Source organism: Pseudophryne corroboree, chromosome 5 (assembly GCF_028390025.1).
Source record: "Pseudophryne corroboree isolate aPseCor3 chromosome 5, aPseCor3.hap2, whole genome shotgun sequence".
Classification (NCBI taxonomy): Eukaryota; Metazoa; Chordata; class Amphibia; order Anura; family Myobatrachidae; genus Pseudophryne; species Pseudophryne corroboree.
In genome coordinates this window covers 633,228,383-633,255,327 of record NC_086448.1, presented here as the reverse complement: position 1 = coordinate 633,255,327, position 26,945 = coordinate 633,228,383, and the positions used below count along the sequence as shown (strand labels likewise).

The window sequence follows — 26,945 nt, the reverse complement described above, 5'->3', positions numbered from 1 at the left end:
CTAGCCCAGTCTATAACAGAAGGTGAAAAATAAAAAATGAATATGTTAGGCAATAAACAGATAAACAATAAACACATGAGGCCACTTCAATAAATTTTTCCAGGGCCACTTTTATTTCCAAGTAAGAAAAAAAAAAAGGCATTTGGTTTCCCTCAGCACCCTGAATGATAACAGTAACCAGATTTAAATCCCGCACAATATTAGAATTCAGAGATCTCGGTTACATATATTTGCGCAAATGTATGAATAAGCCCCAAAGCCGCATCAAGGCGTCTCTGTATATTTGGTGTCCCTAGCGCTATATCTAGGTGCAGGGTGTGGCACCCCATAAGCCAGAAAGCCCAGGGCAGCATACCAGTGAAAAACTATAGTGTTAATAAATTAGTGTTAGGAAGCCGAAGCTATAAATGTGATACAAAAATGAGATGTAATTAAAATGGAGAAATAGTGTTAAAGAAATTAGTATGTGAAAAGTGTTAATAGAATGTAAAGGTATGCCACACTAAAGCCACCCCCCTCAGCCAGTCCAGAGGCACCACACCTCACACCTCCATTACCCCAATTTGGGTCTATGATTAACTAGCAAGGAGCCACATGATAATGGCTCCTTACTTAAAATAAGAATTTACTTACCGATAATTCTATTTCTCGTAGTCCGTAGTGGATGCTGGGGACTCCGTCAGGACCATGGGGAATAGCGGCTCCGCAGGAGACAGGGCACAAAAATAAAGCTTTAGGATTAGGTGGTGTGTACTGGCTCCTCCCCCTATGACCCTCCTCCAAGCCTCAGTTAGGATACTGTGCCCGGACGAGCGTACACAATAAGGAAGGATATTGAATCCCGGGTAAGACTCATACCAGCCACACCAATCACACCGTATAACTTGTGATCTGAACCCAGTTAACAGTATGACAAACGTAGGAGCCTCTGAACAGACGGCTCACAACAATAACAACCCGAATTTGTTTGTAACAATAACTATGTACAAGTATTGCAGACAATCCGCACTTGGGATGGGCGCCCAGCATCCACTACGGACTACGAGAAATAGAATTACCGGTAAGTAAATTCTTATTTTCTCTAACGTCCTAAGTGGATGCTGGGGACTCCGTCAGGACCATGGGGATTATACCAAAGCTCCCAAACGGGCGGGAGAGTGCGGATGACTCTGCAGCACCGAATGAGAGAACTCAAGGTCCTCCTCAGCCAGGGTATCAAATTTGTAGAATTTTGCAAACGTGTTTGCCCCTGACCAAGTAGCAGCTCGGCAGAGTTGTAATGCCGAGACCCCCCGGGCAGCCGCCCAGGATGAGCCCACTTTCCTTGTGGAATGGGCCTTGACAGATTTAGGTTGTGGCAAGCCTGCCACAGAATGTGCAAGTTGAATTGTGCTACAAATCCAACGAGCAATCGTCTGCTTAGAAGCAGGAGCACCCATCTTGTTGGGTGCATACAATATAAACAGTGAGTCAGACTTTCTGACTCCCGCCGTTCTTGAAATATATATTTTCAATGCCCGGACCACGTCCATCAACTTGGAATCCTCCAAATCGTTAGTAGCCGCAGGCACCACAATAGGCTGGTTCAGGTGAAACGCTGACACCACCTTAGGCAGAAAATGAGGACGCGTCCGCAGTTCTGCCCTGTCCGTATGGAAAATCAGATATGGGCTCTTATATGATAAAGCCGCCAATTCTGATACTCTCCTGGCTGAAGCCAGGGCCAGTAGCATGGTTACTTTCCATGTAAGATACTTCAACTCCACCGATTTGAGCGGCTCAAACCAATGGGATTTGAGAAAATCCAAGACTACATTAAGATCTCACGGTGCCACTGGGGGCACAACCGGGGGCTGTATATGTAGTACTCCTTTTACAAAAGTCTGGACTTCAGGAACTGAAGCCAATTCTTTCTGGAAGAAAATCGACAGGGCCGAAATTTGAACCTTAATGGACCCCAATTTGAGGCCCATAGACAATCCTGTTTGCAGGAAATGTAGGAATCGACCCAGTTGAAATTCCTCCGTGGGGGCCTTCCTGGCCTCACACCACGCAACATATTTTCTCCAAATGCGGTGATAATGTTGTGCAGTCACCTCCTTCCTGGCTTTTACCAGTGTAGGAATGACCTCTTCCGGAATGCCTTTTTCCCTTAGAATTCGGCGTTCAACCGCCATGCCGTCAAACGCAGCCGCGGTAAGTCTTGGAATAGACACGGTCCCTGCTGAAGCAGGTCCCGTCTTAGAGGTAGAGGCCACGGATCCTCCGTGAGCATCTCTTGAAGTTCCGGGTACCAAGTTCTTCTTGGCCAATCCGGAGCCACTAGTATCGTTCTTACTCCCTTTTGCCGTATAATTCTCAGTACTTTTGGTATGAGAGGCAGAGGAGGGAACACATACACTGACTGGAACACCCACGGTGTTACCAGAGCGTCCACAGCTATTGCCTGAGGGTCTCTTGACCTGGCGCAATACCTGTCCAGTTTTTTGTTGAGGCGGGACGCCATCATATCCACCATTGGTTTTTCCCAACGGTTCACAATCATGTGGAAGACTTCTGGATGAAGTCCCCACTCTCCCGGGTGTAGATCGTGTCTGCTGAGGAAGTCTGCTTCCCAGTTGTCCACTCCCGGAATGAATACTGCTGACAGTGCTATCACATGATCTTCCGCCCAGCGAAGAATCCTTGCAGCTTCTGCCATTGCTGTCCTGCTTCTTGTGCCGCCCTGTCTGTTTACGTGGGCGACTGCCGTGATGTTGTCCGACTGGATCAACACCGGCTGACCCTGAAGCAGGGGTTTTGCCAGGCTTAGAGCATTGTAAATCGCTCTTAGCTCCAGTATATTTATGTGAAGAGACATCTCCAGGCTTGACCATACTCCCTGGAAGTTTCTTCCCTGTGTGACCGCTCCCCAGCCTCTCAGACTGGCATCCGTGGTCACCAGGACCCAGTCCTGTATGCCGAATCTGCGGCCCTCTAACAGATGAGCACTCTGCAACCACCACAGAAGAGACACCCTTGTCCGTGGCGATAAGGTTATCCGCTGATGCATCTGCAGATGTGATCCGGACCATTTGTCCAGCAGATCCCACTGAAAAGTTCGTGCGTGGAATCTGCCGAATGGAATCGCTTCGTAAGAAGCCACCATCTTTCCCAGGACTCTTGTGCATTGATGCACAGACACTTTCCCTGGTTTTAGGAGGTTCCTGACAAGTTCGGATAACTCCCTGGCTTTCTCCTCCGGAAGAAACACCTTTTTTTGAACCGTGTCCAGAATCATTCCCAGGAACAGCAGACGTGTCGTCGGGGTCAACTGAGATTTTGGAAAATTTAGAATCCACCCGTGTTGTTGCAGCACTAGTCGGGTTAGTGCTACTCCGTCCTCCAGCTGTTCTCTGGACCTTGCCCTTATCAGGAGATCGTCCAAGTAAGGGATAATTAATACGCCTCTTCTTCGCAGAAGAATCATCATTTCGGCCATTACCTTGGTAAAGACCCGAGGTGCCGTGGACAATCCAAACGGCAGCGTCTGAAACTGATAATGACAGTTTTGCACCACGAACCTGAGGTACCCTTGATGTGAAGGGCAAATTGGGACATGCAGGTAAGCATCCTTTATGTCCAGGGACACCATAAAGTCCCCTTCTTCCAGATTCGCTATCACTGCTCTGAGTGACTCCATCTTGAACTTGAATTTTTGTATGTACAGGTTCAAAGATTTCAGATTTAGAATAGGTCTTACCGAGCCGTCCGGCTTCGGTACCACAAATAGCGTGGAGTAATACCCCTTTCCCTGTTGTAGGAGGGGTACCTTGACTATCACCTGCTGAGAAAACAGCTTGTGAATGGCTTCCAATACCGTCGCCCTGTCTGAGGGAGACGTTGGCAAAACAGACTTTAGGAACCTGCGAGGGGGAGACTTCTCGAATTCCAACCTGTAACCCTGAGATACTACCTGCAGGATCCAGGGGTCCACCTGTGAGCAAGCCCACTGTGCGCTGAAATTCTTGAGTCGACCCCCCACCGCTCCTGAGTCCGCTTGTAAGGCCCCAGCGTCATGCCCTGTTTCCGTAGTGCAGTGCAGGGGAGAGTCCTGGGAGCCTTCCTCACAGCGGAGCTGAGCAGGAAAATGGCGCTGTGTGCTGAGGAGAATAAGCCCCGCCCCCTATTTCGGCGGGCTTTTCTCCCGGAGTTTTAGATATCTGGCATGGGTTAAATACATACATATAGCCTCAATGGCTATATGTGATGTATTCTTTTGCCATAAAGGTATTAAATATTGCTGCCCAGGGCGCCCCCAGCAGCGCCCTGCACCCTCCGTGACCGCTTGGTGTGAAGTGTGTGACAACAATGGCTGCAGTGCTGTGCGCTACCTTCATGAAGACTGAAGAGCCTTCTGCCGCCTGTTTCCGGACCTTCAATCTTCAGCATCTGTAAGGAGGGTCGGCGGCGCGGCTCCGGGACGAACCCCAGGGTGTGACCTGTGTTCCGACTCCCTCTGGAGCTAATGGTGTCCAGTAGCCTAAGAATCCAATCCATCCTGCACGCAAGTGAGTTGAAATTCTCTCCCCTAAGTCCCTCGATGCAGTGAGCCTGTTGCCAGCAGGGCTCACTGAAAATAAAAAACCTAAAAACTTTTTCTAAGCAGCTCTTTAGGAGAGCCACCTAGATTGCACCCTGCTCGGACGGGCACAAAAACCTAACTGAGGCTTGGAGGAGGGTCATAGGGGGAGGAGCCAGTACACACCACCTAATCCTAAAGCTTTATTTTTGTGCCCTGTCTCCTGCGGAGCCGCTATTCCCCATGGTCCTGACGGAGTCCCCAGCATCCACTTAGGACGTTAGAGAAATATATCTAAGCTAAGAGCTACCTACCTTGGAGCAACCCTATAATGCTCCATATGGCATGTCAGGGCCTGCACCTCCTCCTAATGCAGGAACCTCTCTGCCTCTCACAACAGACATATATAGCACCACTTTATTTCCCAATCCGCCCCTGCATACTTTACACATGTATTTTTCTACACACATACAGATCCAGTACACCCACACACACCCACACAAATGTATGCCACACTGGCACACATATTTTCACACACACATACCCCCCCCCTCCCTCCCGCAACCCACACAGATAACATTTTTAAATTCACACACATATAGACACAGTCCACATACACACACATTTAATAAAGAACAGGACAATACTCCCCCCCCCCCCCCCCCCACCAGTTATATGCAGACTTACACATGTATTTCTACACTCACATACACACTTAGTACACCCCCCCAAATGTATGCAGCACTGATATATTTTTGCACATAACATTTAGGGGCAGATTTATTAAGCTCGGTGAAGTGATAAAGTGGAAGGTGATGAAGGACCAGCCAATCAGACCCTTACTGCCATGTCACAGGCTGGGTTTGAAAAACGACAGTTAGGAGCTGACTGGCTGGTGCTTTATCACCTTCCACTTTATCACTTCACCGAGCTTAATAAATCTGCCCCTCAGTCCCCAACACCCCCCAAGCATTTTTTCACCTGGTGGGTGTAGAAGGCAGGGAGCAAGATGGATGAGGACCAGGGTGAGAGAAGTGAGTCAGAAGGGAGGAGGTTGGGAGACAGGAGAGAGGATGGGCCAGCCAGTATAGGAGCTCAGATCATAGCAGGCTTGTCCAAGGGGAGGGGCCCCAATAATCCCGGAGTGCAGCTGCATAGGTTAGGCTGGCTGGGCTGTAACCCTGACCAAACTGCTCCAGTCCTGAAATGCTGCATTTGAGGAAACACGGGGTGTCATTCCGACCCGATCGCACGCTGCGCTTCTTCGCAGCCGTGCGATGAGGTCGGAACTGCGCGTAGACTGCAGCCGCACTGCGCAGGCGGGCCGGGCAGCGACGCCTCCAACGAAGAAACCGGTCGCAGCGGCGACCGCAAGAAGATTGAAAAGAGTAGGCAGATCCGGGCGTCAACTGACCGTTTTCGGGGCGTGGAGATCCGAACGCAGGCGTGTTGTTGGAGGGCGGATGTCTCACGTCAATTCCTGGACGTGCCACGCTGAAGTGATCGCACAGGGTAAGTATGTCTAGCCCTAGTCTACTTTTGCACAAAACTTTTTTTGCATAGCATGGCTGCACAAGCAAACGCAGCCTTGCTATGCAAAAAAACACTCCTCCATAGGCGGCATCTACCTGATCGCACGGGCAGCAAAAAGTTGCTGCGTGCGATCAGGTCAGAATGACCCCCACTGAGTGGGTGTCAAAGATCAAACAGGAGCACACTGTAATGCCTCCTGGCCGGCTGCGGCCTGGGGAGCACAGTGCAGGCTACTGAACTAAGTAATCTCTCCTGATTGATGTGCATTGCCCACCCTCTCTTCCTCCGTTGTCACATTCCTGGCGTTGGGGCGCGTATACTTCCTTCCTTGTGGGTGAGGGCCTCTTTATAATAGCAGCCATACTAGTAGTTCTGATTAGTGTGCTGGTCGCCTGTCATCTGTGGCCCCGCCCCCTTCGCGCATCACCCAGTCACGGCTTTTGGGGGTAAGTTGATCGCAGCAGGAACTTTGTTAGCAGTTGGGCAAAACCATGTGCACTGCAGGGGAGGCAGATATAACATGTGCAGAGAGAGTTAGATTTGGGTGGAGTGTGTTCAATCTGCAGTCTAATTTGCAGTGTAAAAATAAAGCAGCCAGTATTTACCCTGCACAGAAACAAAATAACACACCCAAATCTAACTCTCTCTGCAAATGTTATATCTGCCGTTCCTGCAGTGCACATGGTTTTGCCCAATTGCTAACAAACTTGCTGCTGCGATCAACTCAGAATTACCCCCTTTGTGCATGACAGGCAGCCAAGGGGGCGGGCCAACAGATGACAGGCGACCCGTTCACCGCTCGGCTCACCGGGGTTCTAATGATCCACAACCGTGTGAGGCACGTGCTTAAAAAAAACAAACCAGGAACTTTGTCACAAGACAAAGTCTTCAAACCCTAGCACCACCGTACATGGAAAACATTGACCGATGACAGTTATGCACTGTATTATTGTGATCTGTAGTTAAATGTATTATAACGTGTCTTCGAACAGTCTATTGTTAATAGTTATTCTTATTTATAATAGGAGTATAATTGAATTTATAAAATAAAGCAAATGCTTCCACTGCTACAGTATATGCAGCAATGTTTATAAGCATGGATTATATTTAGCAATTTATTTTTAGGTTTTATGGAACTTTAGTACAACACATGGGTGCTCACGTTGTGTTCAGCAGGGAATTTGCAACGTGTACATTTTTGTTTTCTTCATACGTTTATTTCTGATGTTGCATTGATGGCACTTGATATATGATTATTGAAAGCATATAATTACTTTTTCAGTGGCATTTTGGGGTTCTTGTTGATGCTTCTGTCGGTGAAGTTAAGGAGTAGCCTCTCTCCTGCGCAGCATCTCTGGTGGAGTTTCCTTGCTAAGGTGAGCTGGGGTCCCTGGGATGTTTCAGTTACATCTGTATATACAAGTATACCAGCCGTGATCTGCAATGCTTGTGGCTTCCTGCAGGTCTGAGCACCACATATGACATCTTTAAAAATGATTAAAAAGAAAAAAAATATTCCTATTTTTTTCTTCATAATCATAAATGTATTTTGAATACTAACCTCAATTAAAAGGCACAGTGACATGAAGACACAATTACATACAGTAGTATAATCACTCTGCTTATTATAGTGCTGTGCTTGTTGTACGCTGTAGTGCAGAGTGCTCCAGGCTGCCAGTGTGACATTCCTCTGTGTAACTGCTGTCTCTATAGGGGCTGCCTGGTTCTCTGCACACAGAGGCAGATTTAACGAAGCAGGATCCTACCTATTCTTAGCTTTTAATTAGGTTTTCAATTACACTCATTTGTAAATGTTAATGCAGCAGCACTGAGGTGACATGAAACCTCTTATTACATTATCTACATAGTATAATAAAATGCTGAGATGGTGGAGAATGTGGCTTATTATACTCCATAGTACAATATGGATTCTCTGTTAGCTGAGACTTTGGCGTTAGTGGAGGCAGGGGGCTGTCTCTCTACAGTGACAAGCACAGAGACAGTATGGCCTGTGGGTGCCCCCCTCCTGAGGTGCTGCACTCCTCCCCTGAGGCTGGGCTGTGACTCTCAGCCTATGACTGACAGCTGTCTGCTGCCCATCCACATTATCTGCCCGACGGGCACTGTGTAGGCACCGCAGGGACATTCAAATCCCGGAATGCTCCAGATATCGGGATGCAAGTGATGGGGCTCAATATCTGTGTTGTACATCATATATTTGTGTTTTCCTGTGTTATTCGTGTACATTGGTCCTTGTGACTTGGGTGCTGTTGGTAAAAGTCTGCTAAAACTATTTTGTCAAATATTTTTGACAGATTAGGGCATGTGCACTGGCATAGGCGCCGGAAGGGGGAGCGGATCCCCCCCAAACGTTTGAGAAGTGCCTGTCAATGTACAGGGCTGCCATCTAGGGGGGGGGTGTAGTTATGATCCTGGTGGTTGGGATCCTGGCGGTCAGCATACTGACGCCGGGATCCCGCACGCCAGAATGCTGGCAGGGGGCCCAGGACTATTCCCACTCATGATAGAGTGGGAATAGAACCTGCGGTGAACATAGCGAGCCACCAAGTCTGCAGCATGGCAAGTGCAGCGAGCCCACAAGGGGCTTCATTACGCTCACCCTCCTGTCGGCATTGTGGTGTCCGGGATCCCAGTGACGTTATGCTGACTGCCGGGAACACAACCGGCGGGCACCCGTACCCAACTCATTAGGGTTACCACAGGCAGTGTCAGGATGGAGATAATACCCTTTTCAGCTGCTCAACCGCTTGCATCCCTATGGCCCTTCTCCTCCTGCCTCCAGTGCTCTCCTCCCCTTGCACCCAGCTCCAGCTGCTACAGGCTAGTTACAGTGGGCTAGCCACTCCTCTGCACAGTTCTCACCTCCCACTTCATATATCCCACAATATCTATCTAAAGTACAGCCCTATTATCTTCTCTTTGTTTATGGAATCTCTGGTACTACTTTGGCTAAAAGAGCGCAGTTCAATAACAGACAATGAGCCATGTGCTCGGCTGTGCCCAGTTTTGTCATATACGATCACTGCAACATTGCATGTTTTCCTTCACACCTCAATGGTGTACAGTACGGTACAGTACTTGTGAAGTTGCTGGACACAATGTGCCATACCGGAACAGCACATTGCAGACATTGCATGTAATTGAATTGCCCCCAAAGATTTTAAAGACTTTGTACAAGACAGCAAAGAATATGAACAGAGTAAATATTGTAAGGCCTCATACCCACTGACATTAAAATACAAGTTTCTTTTTCATCCACTAGGGGTCACTGGAGTACTCTTGGGATATGGACGGGGCGTAGCCAGGAATGGCACATTTAAATATTTAAATTAGTAACTGGTTACCCCCTCCATACTCCCATAGAGACTTCAGTATTTTTCTGTGCCTCCAGTCGGGAAGGTACTAGTGGATGTCAGTTCTACAGAAAACTTCAAGATTTTTATTTTTGATTTTTCACTTTATCCACATCCCTTCCCCCCTTCCAAAAGGCGTGGGTCCGGGATAGTGGAAGATGCTATACGCAGCTACTGGCGTGTCGGTCCTCTCTAAAAAGAGCACCCTCTCAGCCACGTGCGGACTACCTGCAGAATATATTTTTATTTTTTCAAAGAGCTGACTGCAGCCTCCGTCGGCACATGGAAGCGGGACGGTGCTTAGCAAAGAAGCCCCGTCATGGCCTCTACGGGTGGTGCAGGTACTGAGCGGTTAGGCAGCTCTCACTGCCGCCTCTCACTCATTTATTTACTATATGTGACTATTTATTAATGTCTGCATGTGTTTATAAGAAAATGCTGCCTGCCACACTCTCCCCACACAGCAGAGCAGAGCCTCCTTTTTTTATTGGAAAATAGCGGGGAGGTAGTGGGCAAGTGACCGGATACGCACTGAGCTCTCCGGTCACAGCCGCCAGCGCCGTAGTAATAGGGGGTAAGCCGCTGGGCGCTTGCAGGGGGAGCCAGCGAGCAATCCCCGACACTACCGCAGGGACGCTCGCTGCTCCCCGCATCTCCGTATGCCGCCCTCCTCACTTTCAAGATTCACACAGCGGCTCGGGAGGGGAGAGCGGACGAGCTGACCGCGGACAGCTACTGCTGCGGGATGCTCTTTCCTCCGCTCCCCAATCTCCGGCAAGTCCGCTCCGGCCACCAGCCGCTCCAGTCCCGCCGCTCCCCGGTCCCTACTTCCGCCGCTCCCCGGCTCCTGTCTACTCAATACACGGAGCTCAAGGGGAGGCAGCAGGGAGGGGGTAAGTCTGCAATGACCACGGACAGCTCTCATAACTGCCGTGGTCCAACGCTGCAGGAGAAAGGGGGGGGGGGGGAATGCCCGCAGGGAGGCCCCAATAACTAAGCTGCGTTTAGGCAGCAAACAGCTCAGGCTATTAAGCCTGTGAGGGGGCCACAATTATAGATATTGAGATAGATATATATATATATATCTGGTTGTGTGTATGTGGGTACATATATGTATATATATATTTACAGAGGTCTGTTTGTGTGGGTATATATATTGTACGTGTATGTGTATATCGAGTTTGGTATATCAGATAACATTACTATTCTTGCAATAAGCAAGCACATGGCTGGACACCATTTTAACATTACTTCCTGGTTCTTCCCAGGAAGTTGCTGCCCTACTACACTCAGCCTCTGGAGGAGCCCGAGGTGTTGTTAGGAATTTTAATTGTTTTGTACAAGCACACGTGCACTGTAATGCAGATTTATACACACTTTACTTACGTGGTACTAAGTCCCGGTACGGGTCTGTCCTTCTGTACTTGCTGCTCGGTGTACATAATCAGTCAGTCTAATGCAAAGTCAAACAAGCAGCTTCGCTGCAAAGTTGGTCAGACTGTATGTCGGACAAATTCGGCTGCACGGACGGACCTTTGCCAATCCTCTTTGGAGGAATGCGGGCGCATGTACTGCCTGAGGGGACATAGTGTGCTTATTTGTCTTATAAATTGACTGTTTCAGCTAGATTAGTTTCGGTCAATTCACCGCCAGCCCAATAGGTCAGTACGTCAGGTTCTCAACTGTTATCCCTTGTCAGTTTCAGCCTACGACATTTTTATTACCCGTCGGAGCATACCTTACAGTATACAGCAGTAGGGGTGTGGCTTCGCTCTGCTTTGGGGGGAGTTTGGGTTAACAAGGCTGTAGTGGCATGGCACTCCAGTTCACGTTGCCCTACAAGAAGAACACCTTACACTTATCGATGATTACAGCTTCTGTGGCTGTCGGCCGGTTTTGCACTCGCTTTTCAGTTTCACTAGTTGCGGCACGACGTCCACTTTGGCTACGTTCTTAACAGGCGGAGACGGATTTCAAACGAGAATAGAGGCTTTACCTTGCGCTGGCTAGGGGTTTGGTCCTGTCTTAGACACTTGCTTTTAGCAGAGGATAATCTAATTTCCTATCATTGTATACGCAATTCCTGAAGGGAACTACTCAGGATATTGTCTTTACGCCTCAGTTCATTCGGCGCCCTGCTACAGGAGCAGCCATACACAGAACATGTGGTGGACTACGGTTATGGTACTGCCACCTACTTCCAGATCTCTCTAACCAGGTTTCAGTGGCCTTTACACCTAAGTCACTGACAAGACAGTGCCATAATGGGGTTCCAGCTTCTCCGATCGTCAGTTGTGGACATCCACAGTTGGGTGGATCCGCAGAGTTGGATTCACAGATTATTAAAATCCAGTCAACAGTTTCCCTTCATTACCATTGGCAAGACAGATCTGCCTAGGTCAGAGGACAAGTCGGCGGTCCTGCAGAGGACGCAGGCTCTAGTAGTCTCAGTAGTCTGATACCGCAGTCAACACCCAAGTCGCGGTTATGTTTCGGTTTGGGATAGTTCCAAAAATGGATGACTGTCAGTCCGATACTGACCCTGCAGACAGTGCGTCGCTTGCTACAGAGTCGTCATGGAATACTTGCAGTCGGTGACTACAGGTTGGATCCGCAGTAGTACCGGATTACGATGGATCTCGTATTTAGACGAATCAGGCCTACTTATGGTTTGCTGTAAAAACTTTCTTGCTTTCAAACGCTACCGTTTGGCTTCTTATCGGCGCCTCGGGTAGTCACAAGTAAAGGCTGTTATGATAGTTCATCTCAGATCCCTGAGAGGGATAACAGTTCCGTACTTTGGAGATCTGCTCATCAACGCTCCGTCTCAATGCTTATTCCTGCAACGTGCCTTACTAACGTACAATGGCGTTGGTCAGCGCGGTTGAATTGTCAACCTCAGGAGATCAACCCTCATTCCGTCACAAGGATTTATCCATAGAAATGATTCCGGGATACACGGTTTTCCCTGACTGAACACAACACAAAGTGTTCGTCATCATGTACGGTTAGTACGCAATTCCACGGACTGACTCGGTGCATTTGTGCCATTCCACTATTTGGAAGGAGAGTGACGTCTTTCCACGCACTCCAGTTCGCAGGAGTTCACTCGGGTCATTTTCACCTGGATGTCATTGCACGCATCTACTGCCAAGTGCAGTCAGACAACGCGACGGCGGTCGCATACACATTCATCAGGAAGTGCGGTTGTCTCCAAGGGCCAGAGTATCACTACCCTGGTGGCTACAAGTACACAATCTCACCGCAGGGAGAAAGTTTGGCATCTGCAATTGGATAATTCTTGCAACGGACGCGAGTTTCAGAGGTTGGGGGACCTGTGGTCCAAACTGGTCAACTTCAGAGTCTCTGGTCAGATCACGGAAGATTGCTGTCAATTAACTGACCTAGTACTCAGGCCAATTTCCAACGCACTGCACCAAGCGGTGCACATGCTCCGATCTCAGAGACAAGGAGAAATTCGAGGTCCCATGGCCATGCGGGAGGTGGCTCGAATCCTCAATTGGGTCGACCGTCACCAGGTGATATTGTCGCCAGTGTTTGTTCTGGAAGGACAACTGGAAGGCAACTTACCCGGCTGTCAACATGTTCATCCAGGCAACTGGGATTTGGCTTTTCAAGCGTTCCAGATGATGGTCCAGCAGTGGAATTACCCAGGGATCTAATGGCATGTCGCCAACAGTCATCAAACATTCCAGTTTGTGGCCACAACAAGAGCTCCAAAGGCTGTGGCAGTGGATGCTCTCACAATTGAGTGGCTGTACAGTTTTGTGCATCTGTTTTCACCGTTTCCGCTGCTTCCTCGGTTGCTAAAGCGGACCACACAAGAGTCCACGATGGTCATACTAGGGGTGCCGCATTTGCCTGGAAGAGCATGGTTCTCGGATCTCCACGACCTTCTCGCAGCCGATCCTTGACCGCTTCCGCCACGTGAGGACCTGTTACAATAAGGTCTGTTCTTTTACCCCGATTTAACGTGGCTGCGCTTGACTGGGTAGCTGTTATAACCGTCCTTTTCAGCAGAGAGAACGTTCTGTAATTTGTTCTACCAACCATGTTACGGGCTAAGAAGCCAGTTACGAGTTTTCTCCGGCAGGGTCCACAGGTTATCCACTGGATAACATTGGGATATGATGGAGCGACAGCAGATTGGCACCAAACAATCATAAGCTTTCAGGCCTCCCAGAATGCACCGGGCTCGTCCATATAATCCCGCCCACTGACTCCGTCAAATCAGTTTTTTGTTTGGTGTGTCAGGAGCCGGACCATTGTCACAGGGCTGCTGTGTTTGGCAGCCCTAAGCTTTATTAGTTATTGAAACATTTTACATTTAAATGTAAAGTATTTGGTCGGTTGTACTCAGAACACAAGCAGCGTTTTATGGAAGCCTTCAGAGGATGAATGCTGTGGTATATGTTTTTTCTGTCTAAAGGATTGTTTTTATCTGGAAATTGCTAATTTACTAGAACCATGCTTTTTTCCGTTCAGTAATTAGCATGTCTGTTCTTTCCATGACATCACTGCTAAACAGTGTAAACCCTGTAAGAAATCCTTGGCTTTGCCTGTCTAGTGGGTAGTTTGGAAAGGAATAAGCTTTTTTCAACTATTTGCTCTTTATTTTCTGCAAAATAGAAAAAAAAATGAATGAAACCTTGGAAAATAAATACCGTACATTCTAATGGTTATACTTTTTACACTAGAGTCACATTGAAGTTCTATTAATAGATCCTGCCAGGGAGGTGCCGCTACACTGTGGACCTTTTATTGTTGTTGCTGGACTGCTCTGCAGAGGGTTGGAGTCCCTGCAAACTGAAATAGGGTTAGCTGCTTCATGAAGGATGCAATCTCTGGTATAACAAAGAAAATGCATTTCTTGTATTCCCAGCCTGCCTAAAGAGTCCAGTGATATGAGAACAATGTGGTGTTGGATTTACTCAGAGTATGTCTTTCCGCTCCCTTTGTTTTCATATAGACAGACAGACTCCTGTGGAGCCGTATGCTTCATTATTTTACAGCTTTGGAGGCATGGGAGAGACAGATCTGTAAATTTAGCAGAGATTTGTCTTCATAGTTTCTGTAGCATTGTTACCGCGAAGTATGCTGTATTGTTATTGGTGGGAAGTAACTACAGTATTTTGTAAATGTGTTTTATAACGGAATAGAGTTTTTGGCAAGTTTTCAGTTACTCTTTATTACACAGCTTTTATTATTCTCTCATTTTCATTTATGACGTATGAGAATTTAAGCCCAGATTTATCAAGCCTTGGAGAGTGATAAATAGCATGGTGATAAAGTACCAACCAATCAGTTCCTAACTGCCATGTTACAGGCTGTGTTTGAAAAATGACAGACGCTGATTGGTTGGTACTTTATCACTGTGCTATTTATCACTCTCCAAGGCTTGATAAATCTGGGCATTAAATTACAGTCCTGGAGCGTGGACACAGCAGCAAGGGAGTAAGACACGTTTTACAGGAGCTCCCCAGCACCTTTTCCTTATTGCCCATCCTGTCCAGTGTCCAGAATCGCTATCTAGCCATACCTCACGAATGCCCCTGTGAGGCAGCCGGTGTGCTGTGGTGCCACTGTGTCCACCCTGCTTGGTGTTCCTGCGTCACTTGCTGGACCGCGGCCTGTGCGCACCGGAGGCCTCCAGGGTATAGTTGAACTTCCGGTTGCGCTCCCGGTGGCCACCCAACTCCCATCGCCAAGGCGCAACCCGATGCACTGTTTCTGCCCCCTGTGAGGCGGCTAGCGTGCTGCAGGGCCTCTGTATCCCTCCTGCCTGGTGCTCCTGCATTCAGGGTCCCTGGCCGGTGCGCGCCGAGGACCTCCGGAGCCTCACCGGACTTCCGGCTGTGCTCACGTCGGCTGTCCAGCTCCTGTCTCCACTGTGATCTCCTGGGTTACTTGCCATCTGCGCCTGGGGGATCCTGCGCTCCCGGCGCCCTGCTGTAAGTGTGTATCGGGGAGGACGGGCCTGAACGCCCGGTGGCCATCTTAAGTGAGGGACTGTGCTTTCCCTGCATCCACACCAGCCCTGCAAGCCAGCTGTGCCTACATTGAGGGTGCAAAGCTCCCTGAAGTTCACATCTGGTGCTGGGCTGCACAGTGTGTAGAGGATTGGTCTGCTTCTGTCACTGTTCTCCTACTAGTTTATACTGCTACCTGCCATTATTGGGCTTTGATTATTGCATTACAGTGCTGCACCTTCTATTTGGAATACCTGCATTGCTCTTGAGACTTTCTCCGGTTATGCCTGTTACTGGCAGGATCATATTATCTATGCACCATGGTGAAAGGCGGCTCGGCTGCAGCCAAACTGGAGAAATTTGCCAGACAATCTGCACCTCAGGCTAATGCCTCCCCTCCCATGCCTGATCAGACTGCTCATCATGATCCCCCCGCTGCGGTGGGTCCAGGCCCCTCCTCACCGTCTTCTATTCAGCAAGTACTTGAGGCCATTGCGGGCAGTAAGAAGCGCCTATCTGATAAAATAGAAAAAGTACAATGTGATCTCTCCTTGTTGCAGCAGGATGTGCAACGTATCCGTGAGCGTGTTGGGGAGGTCGAGACCCATGTCTCTACATTGGAGGACGGAATCGGTCCCCTGAAACAGACTGTTTCTTCCTTGTCTCAGCAAGTTTCCTCAATCCAACCTAAGCTACTTGACATGGAGGGACGTCTGCGTAGGAATAATGTCAGGTTTGTTGGCCTACCGGAAAGGGAAGAGGGTGCACACCCTGAAGAATTTCTGGAAAACTGGCTTAAAGAACTGTATGGTGCAGCCTCCTTTACTCCTCAATTCGCGGTGGAAAAAGCTCATCGGATCCTCTTCCGACCGCAGCCACCTGGTGCCCCCCCCCCCTCGCACGTTCATCGCAAAATGTTTGCACTACAAGAATAGAGATGCAGTCCTCTGTCTGGAGCGCACCCAGGGCCCACTCATCAGGAATTCAAAAAGGGTTGAGATTACCTAAAGGATAAAAAAGGGGCAGACTAGATGAGCCAAGTGGTTCTTATCTGCCGTCAAATTCTATGTTTCTATGTTTAAAGTATTCGTATTTCCTGATTTTGCCGCTGATGTTCAAAAGAACCGGGCTCAATTCATGCCTATAAAAAGACGCCTCCGAGACCTTAACCTCTCGTACTCCATGCTGTTTCCCTCCAAACTTAGAGTCGTGGCAGAGGGGTAATCAAAGTTCTTTCACTCTCCTCGTGAGGCTGCTGCCTGGCTTGACCACTATGTACCGGGTGGCCGCCAAATGCCCCCGGACTGATTGATTGTTTGTATTCTTTAACTGGTATTCTGTTCTGGATTTATACATACTGTTCTGGGGAGCCCCCATGCTTTGGTGGTATATGTGCTCTTGCCTCATTGTTATTTTTTGCTATACGTTGAATTTACTGCTTATAGTGGTGGCGTATATTTGGGGTCCTTGGTTGGTTTAAGGGATAAAGTATGCCACTGTGCGGAGAGGTATACTGGGTGGGGGGAAGTTGGGGTTTGGGTTTTTCTTTGTTTTTGTTTTTTGTTTTTTTATGCTGACCTTATGACCATTCAATGTAATACTTTATATGCTCTGAACTGTGGTGGTCATTCCGTGTTGTTCGCTCGGTAATTTTTTTCGCATCGCAGCGATTTTCCGCTTATTGCGCATGCGCAATGTTCGCACTGCGACTGCGCCAAGTAAATTTGCTATGAAGATTGGTATTTTACTCACGGCATTACGAGGTTTTTTCTTCGTTCTGGTGATCGTAATGTGATTGACAGAAAGTGGGTGTTTCTGGGCGGAAACTGGCCGTTTTATGGGAGTGTGTAAAAAAACGCTACCGTTTCTGGGAAAAACGCGGAAGTGGCTGGAGAAACGGAGGAGTGTCTGGGCGAACGCTGGGTGTGTTTGTGACGTCAAACCAGGAACGACAAGCACTGTACTGATCGCACTGGAAGAGTAAGTCTCGAGCTACTCAGAAACTGCAAAGAAATTTCTATTCGCAATTTTGAGAACCTTTCGCTCGCAATTTTGATAAGCTAAGATTCACTCCCAATAGGCGGCGGCTTAGCGTGTGCAATGCTGCTAAAAGCAGCTTGCGAGCGAACAACTCGGAATGAGGGCCAGTGTTGGGATGTCTGTGTGTGCCCTCCAATGTTCCTCTCTCTCTCTCTCTTCCGGCTACGGTTATCCTTCCCATGTATATTGCCTTATGTGCACTATGTCTGAGTTGAAACTTCTCACATGGAATGTCCGGGGTCTTAACGATAGAGTGAAGCGCTCCTTAGTACTCAAAATGCTTAAGAAGTATGACCTGGACATTGCATGTCTTAATGAGACTCATTCAGAAGCTAACAGACTGTGGGTTGGGTGGGCATATCACGCATCGCAGTCTTCCTTTCAAGGGGTGTGTCTGTTTTGTTAAAAAAATATCGGTACAATTTGAGTTGTTATCTTTGCAGATCCCCATGGTAGATTTGTTTTTATTAATTGTAAACTGTACTCGAAACCGACTTTTCTTTTGGCTGTCTATGTCCCCCCTCCCTTTTCCTACGATGTGTTGCAAAAGGCTGCTGCCTTTATAGCTTCTTCTCCCTGTACTCCTGTTCTCTGTTTGGGTGATTTTAATAACCTTTTGGATTTTTCCCTCGATAAATGGAGGCTGTCCCCCACCCCCGTGGCTAACAGTGGCCCCTCAAAGTTTGCAGGATATATTGACAGTTTAGGTTGGGTGGATGCATGGAGAACTGTAACCCGACATTACAACAGTTCTCCTGCTTTTCTATAACGCATTGGCTCTTTTTCCAGAATTGACCTGGTCTTGGTGTCCCCTTCACTTCTTCCCAGAATTACTGATGTCCATTACGAGGATAGGGGAATCTCTGACCATTCGCCTTTATTGTTGTCTCTCAATGTTGAATGCCAAAGGGGTCACTCCTACTGGAAACTACATTCGTCCTGGTTGGCTCAGATAGGGGTTGACGCTGATTTAGTGGAACAGTGGGAGGGGTATTTTGCCACTAATGTAGGCTCTGCTCACGTGGCAGTTGTGTGGGACTCGTTTAAGGCCTTACGAGGCACGTTTATTAGAAGTATTGAAGCTATTAAATCATCTCGGCGGCGCACTGAGAAAGATTTGGAATCTGCTTTTCGGGAGTTAGAAATGCAGTACCTGAGAGATAGTTCACACATTACCAAAACTCACTGGTTATTGGCTCAATCGGCTTGGTTGCCCACTTGGCAGATAAAAACTCCCGTAGTCTAATGTTTTGAGCTAATTCTATATACATGCATGTTGGCAGGCCTGATAGCTTGTTAGCCCACTTAGTTCATTATGATCGTCCTGGGATTGTTGTTACGCAAATGATTGAACCTGCTGGTAACTCTGTTACTACAACACCTGACATTGCACAAGTTTTTTTGACTTTCTATAAAGAGGTATATAGATCTAGGTTGTATTGCTCTGACCTGGAACTGAGCCAATATTTGGCAACAGTTCCTCTTCGAAAATTATCTGCTGAAGCGTGTGCCCTTTTAGACGATCCTGTTACTATTGAGGATATTTCTGCAACCATTAGAGCCTTTCCCACTGGTAATTCTCCGGGTAGTGATGGACTTCCCATTGATCTCTACAAACAATATAAAGATGTATTTGCCCCAAAACTTCATGCTTTATATTTGAAGTTGTTTGCAACTAATCGATTTCCTGCTTCTGTGGCTGAGGCCGTCATTATTGTACTTCCGAAACCTGGGAAAGACCCCAAATACCCAGAGTCCTATAGGGCTATTTCCCTTATTCCTACTGATGCCAAGATCCTGGCAAAGGTTTTCGCTATCAGGTTAAATACAGTTATATACTATAGTACATCCAGACTAATCTGGCTTTATGCCCGTCATGTCTACCTCCATTAATTTACGACGAATGTATACCTTACTTCAGTCCCCACATGAATACCCTTCTGACTCGATCCTGGACTCCCTGGATGCGGCCAAGGCCTTTGATAGTGTGGAATGGCGGTATCTCTGGGAGGTCATGAGAGCCATGGGTTTTGGTCCTGGGTACATTCAATGGGTCCAACTGTTATATCAACAACCTAGTGCCAGGATCTCGGTGAATGGGTTTGTATCACTCCCCTTTACACTATCCCGAGGCACTAGACAGGGGTGTCCCCTCTCTCCTACATTATTTGCGTTGGCCATTGAGCCACTCGCCTGTATTCTTAGGTCTCATCCAGATGTAAAGGGCTTGAGTATAGGTACCAGATCTGATAAGGTGGCCATTTATGCAGATGACCTTCTCTTTTTGCACGATTACGCTCTATCTATGCCCCTGGTTTTGCAAATTATTGATGGCTTTGGTAATTACTCGGGTCTCTGCATAAATTGGAACAAGTCCTACATTATGCCTGTGGTGGGTCATCCTCCCATTGTCCCAAAAGTTTTGTTGCCTTTGTGCTGGACTAATCAATTTAAATACCTAGGTATTCAGGTTACCAGTGACCCTTCTGAGTTTGTCCCCTTGAATTTAGAAATCCAAAGTTTGGTGCAAACTCCCTTTGACGGTAACCGGCAGGGTCAATCTGGTCAAAATGATACTGCTACCCAAAATTCTGTACATCCTTTTACAGTTTCCGGTGTATATATTTCCCTCCTTTTTTAGAAAGTTGAATAGTGTACGCTCCTCCTTAATCTGGGCTAATAAGAGACCTAAAATTCAGTTGACTACCCTCACTAGATCCAGACTGGATGAGGGATTGGCACTCACCAATTTTCAATTGTATTATTACGCTGCTCAAATATCACATATGAAGACATGGTTTCAGGAGGTTGATGTCTCCTCTTTGCATTATGCGTTTATCCACTGCTACTACCGTAATTTCACACCACCGCAGGTTCTCTTGAGCGGGAATATATCTACCTATTCTCCCCCTATTGTTTTTCAATTTGTAAAAATTTGGCGGGCACTTATGAAGTTGGCTGGGTTTGGGGACTTGGATCCAGATACCCCCCTTTGGCATTCTCGTTGGCTCCCGGAATAAGACTCTCTTGATGGGAGGATGGCGTGGGGCCCTAAGTCTGTATCTTATCCCAGGTGTACTGTAATGGTGTATTGAAATCGTTCCAACAACTCAAGGAGGAATTTGCCTTGCCCATTTCTTATTTTTATAGGTACCTTCAACTCAGGCATGCAGTACAAGCACAGTTTGGGGACTTCCCTCCCTCAATTAGTGTATTTCCTACTAAGACCTTTATTCTCAGTCTTGGACATAATAAGACCGTCTCTCTGGCTTATTCCTATCTTCTTGGTCAGTTTCACATTTATCCTCTCTCCCATCTCCGTGCAAGCTGGAAGACTGATTTGGGTTGTCTGGACGATGAAGAGTGGGATCTCGCTAGAGAATACCCATGTACTGCTATGAAATCTCTTCGATTTCAGCAGATCCAGTTTTATATACTTCACCGAACCTATATGACCTCTGTGAGACTGAGCAGAATTGGGGATGGTCACTCCGCAATGTGTCCTAAATGTAGTATTACCCAGGGCACTTTTTGGCATCTGATGTGGGACTGCAGTGTTTTACAGACATTCTGGACGGGGGTCAGGTCGATTCTGGAAGATACGGGTATTCCTTCAGTATTACCTACTCCGAAGTTATGTGTTCTTGGAGCGGATGTTTCTAGCTCTCTCTCCAAATGGGAGGGACCGTTTGTTCATAATATGTGTGCCTTAGCGAAAGTGTGTTTTGCTAGGGGGTGGATGGCGCAAAAGGGTCCCACACTATCAGCCTTTAAAATACTTGTTAATTATACCGTTTTTAAGGAACGCTATGTTTATATGCTAAACAACGTTAGCTCTAGGTTTGGGAAAATATGGTCTTTTTGGCTTGACTCTAGTCACTCTGCACCAGATATTCCTCCATAAATTATTTCTTATTATTTATAGGGCTGTTGAGTATTTTTTGAGTGATGATATGGTCAGTTCAGAGTGTATATTTTTGGTCTTATTGCTTATACATTCTTATGTATTGTTATTGGGGTTTATGTCAGCAAGTTGGGATTTTTCCCGTCTTCGGACCAGCTTAGGTTAGTTGTACAATTAAAACATTAAAAATTGCATTGATGGGAGTATAATAATACACATACTCTCTTCCTTTTTTTTTAATATATATATATATATATATACAGATTCTTATATTGCAATGCAGATCAATTTTTTTTCCTCTTCCTTGGTTTGTGCCAGATATATATGGAGTCTGCTGTAATTTGAATACTTTGACTGAATATTTATGCATCTGACTCTGTGTATATCGTTTTTCTTCTTGTGATATTTTTTGCGTGTATGTATTACTCTTTCTTCAATAATAAAAATTTCTCCATTAAAAAAAAAAATTACAGTCATTGTACAGTACCTTATGAATGGGGATAAGTTCAGCATAACTTACAAAGTTCTATTTATCAGGTGTCAGCGATTATTCCTTCTAATGATCCATGTAGGAGAGAGGAGAGATGTGGGCCTTATTTGGGTTGGCAAAGTCGCTTCCTCTTGAAGTATGTATTTTAATCTCTAATGTATCTGCTGTATTATTGGGCACATTGCCCAGTATAGCAGTATTTGTCTGAGCATTTATATTGGTCAGTGAGCTCTGACTGTGCCTGAGTGGCAGGCTCATACTATGGTCAGTGAGCTCTGAGTGTACCTAAGTGGCAGGCTCATACTGTGGTCAGTGAGCTCTGACTGTGCCTGAGTGGCAGGCTCATACTGTGGTCAGTGAGCTCTGAGTGTGCCTGAGTGGCAGGCTCATACTGTGGTCAGTGAGCTCTGAGTGTACCTAAGTGGCAGGCTCATACTGTGGTCAGTGAGCTCTGACTGTGCCTGAGTGGCAGGCTCATACTGTGGTCAGTGAGCTCTGACTGTGCCTGAGTGGCAGGCTCATACTGTGGTCAGTGAGCTCTGACTGTGCCTGAGTGGCAGGCTCATACTATGGTCAGTGAGCTCTGACTGTGCCTGAGTGGCAGGCTCATACTGTGGTCAGTGAGCTCTGACTGTGCCTAAGTGGCAGGCTCATACTGTGGTCAGTGAGCTCTGACTGTGCCTAAGTGGCAGGCTCATACTGTGGTCAGTGAGCTCTGACTGTGCCTGAGTGGCAGGCTCATACTATGGTCAGTGAGCTCTGACTGTGCCTGAGTGGCAGGCTCATACTGTGGTCAGTGAGCTCTGACTGTGCCTGAGTGGCAGGCTCATACTGTGGTCAGTGAGCTCTCACTGTGCCTGAGTGTCAGGCTCATACTGTGGTCAGTGAGCTCTGACTGTGCCTAAGTGGCAGGCTCATACTGTGGTCAGTGATCTCTGACTGTGCCTGAGTGGCAGGCTCATACTGTGGTCAGTGAGCTCTGACTGTGCCTGAGTGGCAGGCTCATACTGTGGTCAGTGAGCTCTGACTGTGCCTAAGTGGCAGGCTCATACTATGGTCAGTGAGCTCTGACTGTGCCTGAGTGGCAGGCTCATACGATGGTCAGTGAGCTCTGACTGTGCCTGAGTGGCAGGCTCATACTATGGTCAGTGAGCTCTGTGACTAGCTTAGACAACGCTCCAGCAGTGTAGCCCCAGCTAAGCTCTAGAATATGTTTCTAGGCTTGGAACTAGTGGAGATGTGGGATGACCCTAAAAACAGTAGCACAAATCCTTGTCATGTCCTGTCATCATCTCATTGCAATTTGGAAAAAAAAAATATTATTATTATATTGGCATAAAAGGTTTTCTAGTTAAGCACAACTCCTTTCTTCCTCCATATAAATATTATTATACATTGCAGTGAAAGTCTTTTTACAAAACTATTGGAAACTGTATAAAATAACAATTTCTAAATAAATTGCTTAAGGGTATTTCACCAGATATATGAGAGAGCACATATAGCGCCAGTGTGCCATTTTCTTTCCTCGTTTTTAAATGTAACTTCCACTTTAACATCATCTTTACATGCATACAGCTAGTAATTTGCTGAACCCATATTGTGATTGTATTCATATCATTGCTCTTTGTTCTGTGGGGAAGGTTTACCATTCCAAGCTTATGGTCAGGAAGATATATCTGAGCCATTCTGCCCAGTCTAATTTGCTATTCATTACTATGGAGTTGCGGAGTTTGACATACAAGTATTCACCATGGTCCCATACAAGGATGTATGAACTTTGCGTCTAACGCCACGCAGGTCACTGTTCCTGCATGTGCACTAGATGTGACCAGTAGGAAAAGGGAGCGAAGGTGCTGGGAACTGGTGCTGCAGCCGGGCAAGGGGGAGGGACACCAGGCGGCCCGTAGGCCAACAGCAAGTATCCGGGACATAAGAGGGAGGTTGCCGGTGGGCAAGCCTGTCCCCCTTTCAGCACCTGGCCAGCCTTGCCTGCCAGTAGAGTTCAACAATGCTAATTGCTGGGGGAAGGGGGGCGGCAGGGGTATATAGGAGCAGGCTGGAGGGAGGAAGCCCTCATATCTCGCTGCCCCAGCCAGAACACGGCAGCGGGTGGCTGGGAGCGCCATGTCCCAGAACGTGACCATCATCCGGAACACAGCCGGCAGAATCGGCGTCCTGCAGAGCAGCCCAGGGCTGTTAGAGCCTCCAGCTCGGCCACGCTCAAGCTGTGTCAGGCGGTAAGACACGGGAATCCCCGCCACACTCCGGCATAGTAAGGATAGTTACCCGACTTGTGCTCACCTATCAGTAATCACTGCTGCAGCTGCCCACCAGCAGCAGTCACTGCTGCCAGCAGCAGCAACAGCGCCAGCACCAGAGAGGAGGCCAAGGGGGCGGCGGACATTCTGCCGGTGAGCGATCGGGAAGGGGGGAGATAGGAGAAGAGGCCCCAGAAATCGCCGCCTGATGTCCCGGCCCGGTAACAGCAGCCGCCCTACTACATACATGCACCACACAGTAGCAGAGCCCCGGAGCAAGGGAATACTGGCTTTTCCTCACCGCCGCACTACAGCCAGCCAGCCACGTCTGGTCCATTAACCTTGGTGGTGGTCTGAGGCCACCGGACCGCTTCTCCACATGGGCTACGATCCACAGCCGCAGCAAGCCGGACACCAGGCAGCCCGGGGTGGATGGGCAGAGGCTACCCGTGCGCGTCAGACACTAATGCAGACAGGATCGGCAGTGACCGGAAGGGAGAGATGCTGGAGGACTCACGGGACCACAAGGAGGGATCGGCCTATGGAGAGCCACTCACCAGGCAACAGCACCATAGCAGAGTGCGAGATCGCCATGGCACAGAGCTTCACCGCCAGCTGGACCTTGCAAGTGGCAACAATGGGGGTCATTCCAAGTTGATCGCTCGCTAGCTGCTTTTAGCAGCATTGCACACGCTAGGCCGCCGCCCTCTGGGAGTGTATCTTAGCTTAGCAGAATAGCGAACGAAAGATTAGCAGAACTGCTAATAAATAATTCTTTGCAGTTTCTGAGTCGCTCCAGACCTACTCACAGATTGCGATCAGCTCAGTCCGTTTAGTTCCTGGTTTGAAGTCACAAACACGCCCTGCGTTCGGCCAGCCACTCCCCCGTTCCTCCAGACACTCCCGCGTTTTTCCCTGACACGGCTGCGTTTTTTAGCACACTCCCGGAAAACGCTCAGTTACCACCCAGAAACGCCCCTTTCCAGTCAATCACTCACCGATCAGCAGTGCGACTGAAAAGCGCCACAGAATCCACAGCAAATCTACTAAGTTTTTCGTTAAATAACTAAGCGCATGCACCCTGCGTGCCTTGCGCAAAGGCATTTTGCAACAAATAGCAGCATAGCGAAAATCGGCAACGAGCGAACAACTCGGAATGACCCCAAATGTCCCACGGAGCAGCCCGGCGCTGATGAGCACGACGGGGAGACCCCACAGTGCACCGTTTCGAAGGAGGAGGAGGAAGCTCCCAATGACTGGGGCATTGTGCGCAGCCCGGACGACGAATGCATATGGGGACGGCGATGACCAGATGGGAGTGACGCATGCGAGCTTATGGGTCCGCAAGGAAAGATAGAAACATGTGGAGCAATGAGGCGGAGCAGTGCTGCAGGGCATCGGTGCAGGGGTGAGTAAATGACACACTAACCCATCCCACCCCCCTCCCAGCGCTCTGCTTTACACTATGTCCCTCCCCCACCGGCACTTATTACCGGAAGGCGGCCCATCTCAGGTGCGGCATACCGCCCTGCCCGACTCTTTAGCCTACAGCAGCGTCACCCCTCCCCAATCACTAGCATAACCCATCCATAGCGGAGCACCTCGCCAAACCGCTGCCAGCAGAACTCCTCCAGTGGTGGCCTGGACCCCCAAGCGCCGTGGCAACCACCACCTGCACCCAGCCCGGGCTCATCAGTGCAGGCCTGCACCCATTCCCTCCCGGCAGCCAGAACTAACAACCCCCTCCCTTTTTTTTGGGTTAGGCCAGAACGCAGTCGTTGCTAGGCCCATGCCACATCAGCGGAGGCCTGCCCCACCAACCCTTCCCCCCCTCATGGGTAGTCAAACCCCTTCTCACCACCCTACAGCCACTAGAGCCAGGCATAGGGCCAGTGTGCTGTCCATGCCTCGTCCATCGGGCCATCAGGACAGCCGAGTGCCAGGGCAAGCGCAGCACAGGCACCAACAACAAAGGCCGACGCCCAGTCAAGCATGGCGCAAAGACAGAATTCGGTGAGTTGAGTCGTGCATATAACATGTAGATTGCTGGGGTTATGCTATTTCAGGGCATGCCTGCTTACTTTCGGGAGATAGAATAAGGAAGACCGCAGGAAGAGACGCTGGGCAAAGCGCGGCACGCTTCCTAGGGCATACTCTGCCCAAAAGGTGTAGCTAGTTCCGCATAGGGTCGTGTCTATGATAAATTCTCGATGACCGTGGTAATGTAGTTGGGAAGGCTGGCAAGTATTGACCCTAGCAGTGTTGTCGGCAATATGGGGTTTCTTGTTTGCAGTACACATGCTCTATAATATGTTTATCCACGTAGGTAAAAGGGGGATGCCCATGCATTACATTATGCAATTGTGACCTGTGAAGGCATCCCTAGGGACACAAGATTATTACGAGTTGGGGGTATCGAATGTGGCACTATCACGAGCACAGGCTTGCCTACATTCTGCAAGCACAACCTATATTTATGGTATGGGCTACTTTTCATACCGTTATAGCATTAACCAAATCAATACGGAGATTAGTGACGGGGAAGTGCAGATTATATTCACCATACAGCTTTCTTTCACCAGAAACTCAGAGTACTAAAAATCTGAGCCTGAGGAGTGCGTGTTAACCCCCTAACTTCGCCGGTGCCAGGATCTCACACTCCACCGGAGCCACCTCACTACACCCCTGACTAGGGGTGCCTTGGAGAAATGCTGGTACTCTAGGGCGATGTGATTCAACAAAGTTTGGGAACCACTGCTTTAGTCTATCCATATGGATCATTTGATTTAGAGGCA

General features: G+C 48.3%; 1 protein-coding gene across 2 annotated transcripts in view; it reads left to right on the top strand.

Annotated features, from left to right (window-relative positions):
- TMEM241 (transmembrane protein 241) overlaps positions 1-26,945 on the top strand; it is a 381,772-nt gene that overhangs the window by 276,736 nt on the left and 78,091 nt on the right. For both annotated transcript variants that reach the window (XM_063923592.1, XM_063923591.1), the window contains exon 13: positions 7,377-7,470. In XM_063923592.1, coding sequence (XP_063779662.1) covers positions 7,377-7,470 — 94 coding nt within the window. The remainder of the gene's footprint in view (positions 1-7,376; positions 7,471-26,945) is intronic.